The following is an 8,816-nucleotide window of genomic DNA, read 5'->3' on the forward strand; positions in this document are numbered from 1 at the left end:
AGATTCTATGTCAATAGGGTAATTTATCAATTAAAATCCAAGCCATACCTACGTGCTGTCAAACACAGAACTGGTAGTTACAAATCAGGAAAGATATTTGAGTTGTTGCTGAGAGTCCTCTGACATCATTGTCTTAGTGTGCAGCAGCAGCCAAAACAGACAAGACAATGTTGGGCATCAGTAGGAGGTGTATGAAAAACTATAAAACAAAGGGATTTATATAGCCACTACAGAACATTGTTGCAGGGCTGATCTCCACACCTCACGATAGATGCAAAGAGTTTAAAGAAGGTCTGTAGGGGCGTTAAAGGGCAGCTAAAATGATCAGTGAGCTTGAGCACTGCCTGTTCATGAGAGGGTAAGAAGGCTTGGGACTCTCCTGATTTGGAGAGAAGGCTGAGGGAGGTGTTGTGACGTAACTTTCAGAATAATAACTCTGGAACTGCTTTTCACCACTTCTTCCTGCATTACTAGAATTTGAGGGCAATTCCTGAAACAAGCAGGATATTAGTTTAAAACAAATAAATTAATTTCTGAAACTGTCACAGGAAGCTGTGGAGGTAGACTGCAAATGAAAAAATCATCAGTCATGATCAACTGGTCTATAAACAGATGCTGAAAGAGCTAGGAAGAGATGCATCCTCCTATCTGCTACGACAGTTTCTGGACAAGTGAGTGGGAGCTCAGGAACATGAAAGGGATTGCAAAAATGGGTTGTATTCACGTGCTTTCCTTTAAAAACAAAACAACATGCAAGTCCGATTGTCAGTGTTGGAGACAGAGAGACAGAATATTGGGCTGATGGGCCATTGCCCTGAGCCAGTAGCTTACTTCTAATAGAAAAAGCAAGATGGGAACGTAAGAATTGCAGAGCCTCACTTGCTAAACTTTGAGACTACATGAGAGTACAAACTATATGAAACTATATGAGAGTACAAAACTTTGCATTTAGAGTCTTAAGCTGGCATTAGCTACTGGTATCTAATTGCGTTGAAGTATACACTGTCTACAGGTTGTTCCAAATGCTTTGAGAAGTCTTACGAAGCCTTTCTGCTGCAACAGAAATTGCACATAATCAGGCTTTTTCAGAAGTGGTACTGAACAAATATGAGATAGAGGTAGCCCTGAAATATCTTCAGTTCTGAAACTACACAAAATTGAAAACAGCGTACAGCTGTTCCCAACCTATTCTGTTGGATACTTTTAATTCCTTGGAGATTAGTTGCTTTCATCAAAGTTCAGGCTTAAGAAAAAAAAAAAAAGAACATGCAAATCAGATTTTGCCTTCAATTGAAAAACAACGTGTTTTAGGTATTTTCAAGATTGAAGTGACAGATTCCAATTGTAAAATAAAAGTAACATTCTGTTGAAGACTGCATTTTGTGATAAATTAATGTACTGATATTTAATGTAAGGGCATTTGAATTCCAATGACAACATTTACCTTTTCTCGGAGTGCACTAGTTTTGGCAGGTACAAAGTATTTCAATTTCACGAACTCAAAATGGCTGCCGTAAGAACAGTAATATAGATCCCACTGCCCGTGCTTTTCACACATCTCACTGGTTTATAATCTGCCTTTCAGCTTGGGAGGGACCCTGGGAGGCCTCTAGTCCAACTGCTTGAGATAGGATCAACACAGAATTCAAAGCAGGTTGCTTAGGGCTTTGTCAGTTGGATGTGGAAAACCACCGAGAGTGGAGAGTCCACAGTCTCTGAACAACCTGTTCTAATTCTTAACTAGCCTTGTAGCAGTAATTTCCCCTTCATATTCAAACACAACCTTGTGTTTTGTGTTATGATCAATGTTTATTCTCACACCCTGCATTTCAGTAAAGAACCAGTTCTCTGTTATCTTAAGGCATAATAAGCTCCTGCCCCTCAGCTGTCTTGGCGCCTCTCCACTGAATCTACTCATGAATATCTTGGACTGAAGAAGGATTGAGGTAGCAAGTGTGGAATAGGGCAGATACAGTCTAACGAGTACCAGATAAGAGTTGGTTCCCATGATGGGCTGCGCCCTTGTCAGTACAGCCTGGTATGTTGTTAGCCCTCACCAGTGCTCAGGACACTGCCGATTCGTGTCAGGACCACCTTGTCCTCTTCAGCAGTGTTGCTGTCCAGCCTGTCGATCCCCATAATACAGACAAATTCTAAGCAAGTGTTTTTCTGTGCCTCTGGCTGAGGCGGCCATTCTTCGAGCGGACAGAGAAGCTATGCAACTGTATGACCACCAATAGATTTGTCCCCTGTTTCCTACAGTACATTCATGTTTCTTCCTAGCAGTCTGGTTCCCCGTGGATGTGAGGGTTACTTGAGAAGAAGGGCAGGCAAGTGTAAAGCTGCAGGTCAAAAGAAGTTTTTTCCGGAAGGTCACGGATTGTGCATTGTTTCATTAGAATAATAAAAGATAATACCTCACTGTTTTCCCAGACTCACTTTAGGAACTGGCAAAGGCTGTATCTATTCATGATTTTGTCCACCAGCAGTATTTTCTGCAGACTGTCATTTGGTGTTTGGAAAGGCTACTGCCTAAAACTGTTGAAAGCCATGATTTTGTCATTTTACCTAAATACATTCATCTAAAGATGTCACATGTTGAAGATTTCAGGAAAACAGCTGAGGTCATTGGCTTGGGTTTCTGTGTGTTCAAAACAACTAACATTGGAGTATCAGGTTTATAATTTCAGGTGACCCAATGCTTGTCTGTGCAGACCTAAAACCATATAATTTCTTACTCTAATATGAAATTTGTAGTCACTTGTACAGTAAAGGTTTTTTCTGTGGTGAGGGTGGAGATAAATTATTTGGTTTCATTTTGGTTTTCTGTTTTATTTTCTTAGTGATTAAAATTGATAGCTGTTTTGGAAACTTCACTTGGCTGCTAATCTGAATATATTGCAGGATATTTTTAGGGATAATATTTCTAAATAACACAAGAATCTCTGCATAAGGCTTTCTGTATCTAGGTATACAAGCTAGCAAAAATTATTTATTCCAGGTAGCTGGGCAACTTACTGTCTGGTATCTAATATATGGCATAAGCTGATTTAGCTTATGTCATCAGTTATGCTGTGCTAACGTGGAAATTGCTTGCGTTTACAAAAGCAAGGTCCTCCTGAAACAACTGCAGCCTATGTGTATGTGAAGAAAATGAAAAAAAACCCAGAACATTAGTACATGTAGTTTCAGCCAAGGTTTAGATCTACAGCATGTACCCATATTCCGAACTGGGGCTGTTTTGATACGTATTAAAAACTCCAGCTTTTACATGCTGTTAACATCTGATTTGATGGCTTCTTGCATGATTATGACTCCTGTGATCTTATTTCAACCTCTTTTTTGTTTTCATCTTTTGCACAAGCCCATGGTAAGTACAGATTCCTTAAATGGACAGATAAAAATCTTCTGTTGGTGTCTAATAGCAAGGACCTACACATACTTTTTATTTATCAAAGTGAATATTGCTTCAGATTTCTGAAAAATCAAATAGATATGTGTAAAGAAACTCTTTAAGCTTTTTCTTCTTTCTGTTTTGCAGATCTCTGTTACTGTGAAAAGTTGCTTACAAAGTAGCTCTTGGTATTCCTTTCGAAGGTTCCAGAGTGGCATTAGGAAGTTTCTGTAATGCATTTTTAATGTTTTTCTGCAGCCTCAGGATTTTTATTTTAATACTCTTAGATTGTCAAACTGACCCTGAGGTAGTTACTCCTAAAAGCTAGCAGAAGTAAAATTCTAAAAAAAAAACAAAAAACCTTCAGGAATGTATTCCACGAGTTGCAGTTTTCGCTAAGTTAACAGGAGACTTGCCAGACTCTAGAGCTTTAGGTTTTACTTTTGAAAAGCTATTACAACCATGTATTCAAGCTAGTCACTCCATAGTGCATTTTAAATTAAAATGTTACCATATCTGTCCATGGTCTGACAATCATTTTTTGTCTTGTTTGATGTTCTCTTAAAATTGAAACTACAGTCTAGTTATGCTGTACAAAGAAGTTTCTTTCATACTTCTTGATCTGAAATCAAGGGTCTGGATAATGAAAAGACGCTTGGTCTTGCATTGTGGACAGAACTAAGCATATTCTCTGGGTTTTTTCTGTTGCTGTGTGAAACTGGCAATATTCACTTGGGATCCTGCTCTTTGGGAATGGGGAGGGCTTTTCTAAAGTGAGAAGCTAGGTGATAAGGGAAAGAATGGCACTGTAAAAGTAAGATGAAAAGGCCAGAAGTGCAGTCAAAACGAACAGAAAACTAACTATAAAGTATCCTTGTGGGGAATATTAAAGATGCAGTCAATAGCTGGGAGGAATCTGTCATTAGTGATTCTAGGTACTTTGGTTATTAAGCTTAAAACTGAAATAATTTGGAAGGAGAATTTTGGAAAATTCCAAGTACCACTTCAGGTGTTCTTTCAAGGACTCTGCTTGGGCAGCCAGAAGTGAGAAGTTATTTTGTTCTGATTCCAGCTGAGTTTCAAAGCAGTCATCAAATGTGCTACTTACAGATCTAGCATTTAATTTACTCCTGTGGGAGCTCCATGAGACATTTCTTGGAGATGTGGTGGTTTTTTACTGCTGAATTCTTCACCTCTGACTAACTTTCACTTCTGCTTTTTCCTAACAGATCAAATGTCTAAAAGGCCAGAGAGGCTTCTCAGACCAACCCACTTTTGATGGGATTCATATTGTCAACCATTTCACGGGAGATGATGAATCATTTCATTCTTCTGATGAAGATTTTATAACTAACTCCATACAGGAGAGTGGGGTGAACTTTCATCTACACAGAAGGACTGGTCAGATGGCTTTGGATCCCACAGTTGTAGACAGCAGTGACAGTGATACTGAGGAAAGTGCCCTTCAGACTGGGAATTCAGACAAGATGGTTTCCAAGCAGAGAAGAACAGAATCTTACTCTACTACTGTGTGATTATCACTGTGACTAGCATTGAAGACTTTCATTTTTCTTTGAGGGTGAAATTGTCAGATAACTGAAACTATATCCAGCAGTTTGTTTAGGTAACTATTGGATCTGGTCTGGCCTGTGATAAATACATACATGTACTGTCTATCTGCCTTCTCTCTTTGCCAAATCTTGCTAATGACATACCGTTGCCATAAAACAGGCTGGGAAGAAGTTGATGGACAGTTCTGACAGTATTACTGGAAGTTCCTTGGTATAGAAACTGCAAATATACCATTTCTTTAATGCATATGAACCATTTTTGCTGTTCACAAAAAAGGGAATTATTTTCCTCAAAAGAAATTGCTCTTGTGCAATATTTTATGCTCTGAACAAATGTGTATGTTTTACGTTGTTATCTATTTGTGATCAAGATGGACCCTAGTAAACCATCTGATCATGACACACACACATATATATATATCTATAACCTTATGCTTCTTGATTACTTTTGTTTTTACTAAAGTTATTGATGTCCACAGAAGGCATGAAAGAGGAGCCTTTGTACTACTTCATATATGCAAATAATGGTCACTAATGTCATGAAGGTGTTTTTCACCATTTTCACTTAAACCTATGTGTATCTGCTTTTGATGTTGCTAAATAATACTTGGTCTGAATATATTAATTACATAGTGTTTATTTTGTATATATTTATATATCTACACCAAGCTGAAAATGTACATTACACCATTTTATATGAGGAATGTAAATGTTGCAATATTACTGTCTCTGGTATTGTAACGGGAAAATTAATTCTGTATATACACACTAGAATTACTAAATAAAGGCAAAGCACTAACTTTACATTGTTTCAGCCTAGCTACACTTAGCAGGTTCATGTTGGAAATGGTTGTTCAAAACACTATTGACTGAAATCTTTTACCTTCATATATATGTAATGAAAATAAATTTTTCATGATTTAAAAAGGTTGCAGCATTTACTGTTTACTCACTTCTAAGCTACATCCCTTGGTTACTGTGTAGTTACTTGCTGGCTCTAGATTAGAGTGATAGTTCAAATGATTAATGTCTTGCAGTTAGTTCTAATGAAGATGTGGTCAGTGCAATAAAAATACGTAAGTTCAGTCTTCTTGCAGTTTCACATTGCAGAGCTATCTAGGAAATAACCTATTGGTCTTGTCACCAAATGGCTGTGATTCACCAAAGCAGTAAGAGCTGAGCGTTCTGCTTTCACGCTCTCCTGAAAGTTGAGATCCAGTGCAATGGCCCTAGCTTCTCAAACAGAACAAGATATTCTACTGTTGTCGTATGAACACTCACTTGCCCTGTCAGACACATTCTAGTCAAGAATATTCTTAATGGCAGCTATTACTGCCATCTTACGTAATTAAACAAGCCTTAAGACTACTTAGCAATGTGTGCAGCTGTTCTAGTGGTAAAAAAAAAAGCCATGCACAAGTTGGTACTGATAGTTGGCACGTATGTTAACTGTCTTGCTACCCCCAAGAAGCAGTGTAGTTGTTCAGAACTGCCGAAGCAAGGAAGCATGCTGCTGAATGCATCTGGTAGTCCTGCTGGGTTTTATTTTGAATGTGTCCTTAGAAAGAAACAGCACAACTGAGGAGATTGTTCAAAGAATGATAGGGAAGGCTGGGTGGAGGAAGCACAGTCTGGGCCTCTCAGCATTATCTGCCCAGGTACAATCTAATTTAAATCCTAAAGCAGGTGGATGACAAATTTCAAGTTAGTGATTTATGCAGCTTCTAGCTTGCTTCAGTATTTCTGCAAAATTTTCCCGTGTCCTGCCAGAGAATATGTAGTTCCTAGTGTAGCCTGTGGAAATTGCCATCTCTGAGGTGGATTAGCTGACTGATTCTGATCCCTGTTGGAAATCCAACGTATGCAAAACCAAATCGGGAGTACTTCTGTTCACTGACAAGTAACAGATGCCCTTTTCCCTTCCAATGAGCATCTGGTAACTTATGTTTGCACCTGGATAATTGTTGCCCAGGAGGATAGGTGACAAATGTCTTGTTGCCTGTCATCAATACCAGCTGCAAGTCTCTCTTAAAGGTAGTGATCTGTAATAAGAGGCAGGAGCAAAATTCAGTTGGAGAGCCATAAAAATCCTGTCTGTTTGAACAGTGAAGTGTTATGATTTTGCAATAACTGCCTTTCTGTTCAAGTGATAGCAAATGAGATTAGTTGCCAAGGGTTATTTCCTGAACTTCTGTGGTTTTAAAGTATACTAATAGAGTAAATACTGATACTGAGTAACAACATAAACAAAAATATCAAGGGAAAAGCAAAAGTGGTTATCCAACTAACTGCATCTCTTCTAGTGATGAAGGTGAATCACTGGACGTGCTCCCGTTTTGGAAGACTTAGTAACGCACAGAATATCCTAGGAAAACAACCTAAGAGAGGCTGTTCAGAACCATCCTGCTTTTTCTGCAACTATTCTGCCAAAAAAAATGACACTAATCTCATTGTCTATTATAATTTTAATATGCACCAGAATAATGTCAGGTCATCAATAGCATTGATAATATATTTACTAACTGCAATAAATAAAGCGTACTAACTATGCTACACACCATGACCTTGCTTGCATGACCTGCTACCAAACATTGCCATTCTCTTAGATTTAGTCTTGCATGCAGGCTGTAAGAGTCAATATAAGTGCTAAAAGCAGATGGTAAAAAAAGTATGTAAACACAAAAACTTAAGATTCTTGAATATGCAAGTGCAGCAGCTGAGAAGACAGGTGAAGCTGGGAAGGGGGATGACCTGCTGTGTACAGTTTCCATGTAAATTACATTTTATGTTTATATTTGGTTCTGCTTTCCCAATCCCATAATCAAATTTCTTCACTAGGTTGAAAAGCCTCAATATTTACACTTTCTTATCTCTTTAGGCTAAATAGGGTGAATAAATTAGGTCCTAATAGCATTTATGATTAGACCACTTTTTACTTGCAATTTCTTTTAACATATTAGAAGTTTGTAACATTTGTGAAAAAATAGGAATATGACTATTTAGGAGAAGGTACAGCTGGGATGTTAAGAAGCATGTGTTAACGTTCACAGCTCAACAACATTTGTTTATGTTGGCCACATTTTTTGACAAAATGCTGGCCTCATCTACATGCTCATTCACAAAGTAGTGTTTTCCACTAAATTAAATTTTAAATTGTATGTGCAATTTCCCATTTTAACTAAAAAAAAAATAGCTATGAAGGTGATCAAAAGAAGTATCCACACAGGGGGTTGCATAAATTTAACAAAACCACTTCGTACTACTGAATTTAATCAGTACTTCGGCCCTTCTGTGGAACGGTGACGCAGAAGGAATTGTGTGTTTCTCTCGGGTTTTTAATGTAATCACTGTTTATATCAGAGACTATGCTAGTGACTTAGTGGAACTTGATGCTCATACAACATTTATATTTTAGCCTAGAATGACCTAAAGATATGTTAGCATAAAAATGTCCACATTTGAGAGAGGGTGTGCTGCTATTTCCTTACCTGAAGTGGCTCCAAATAATGTAATTTCCTTTGGAGAAGGGTAGAGGATAATGTAAATCACCTTGAAAAGCTATTAGGCTAGTCCTAGAGACTAAAATTTAAAAATCAACCTATAAAATAAAGGTTAGTACAATCTAAGTGGAAGCTACAGTCTTATGTTTAATTATGCACGAGCTACTGTGTATTGAGAGGGAAGAGAAAAGCTATGTATCAACTAAAGTATTTCTGGATTTAATGAAGATAATTTTTGTTCTAAGAAATACTTTTATCAGTATAAAATTACCAGTATATTTTTTGTAATTCTCTGAGGATTTTGGTTGTTTGGTGGTGTTTTTTTTAGAAACTATCTCAAGACATGAGAAA

At 37.7% G+C, this 8,816-nt stretch overlaps 1 protein-coding gene across 1 annotated transcript in view; it reads left to right on the top strand.

The window, feature by feature from the left end:
* LOC104495143 (ecotropic viral integration site 5 protein homolog) overlaps window positions 1-4,929 on the top strand; it is a gene marked incomplete at its 5' end in the record, with an annotated part of 43,394 nt that extends 38,465 nt beyond the window's left edge. Inside the window, one exon of the mRNA XM_010138078.1 lies at window positions 4,624-4,929. Within this exon, the coding sequence (XP_010136380.1) occupies window positions 4,624-4,929 (306 nt within the window). The remainder of the gene's footprint in view (window positions 1-4,623) is intronic.
* Between the last annotated feature and the right edge of the window lie 3,887 nt (window positions 4,930-8,816).

This window comes from Buceros rhinoceros, unplaced genomic scaffold (genome assembly GCF_000710305.1).
Source record: "Buceros rhinoceros silvestris isolate BGI_N320 unplaced genomic scaffold, ASM71030v1 scaffold17346, whole genome shotgun sequence".
In the NCBI taxonomy this organism is placed as follows: domain Eukaryota; kingdom Metazoa; phylum Chordata; class Aves; order Bucerotiformes; family Bucerotidae; genus Buceros; species Buceros rhinoceros.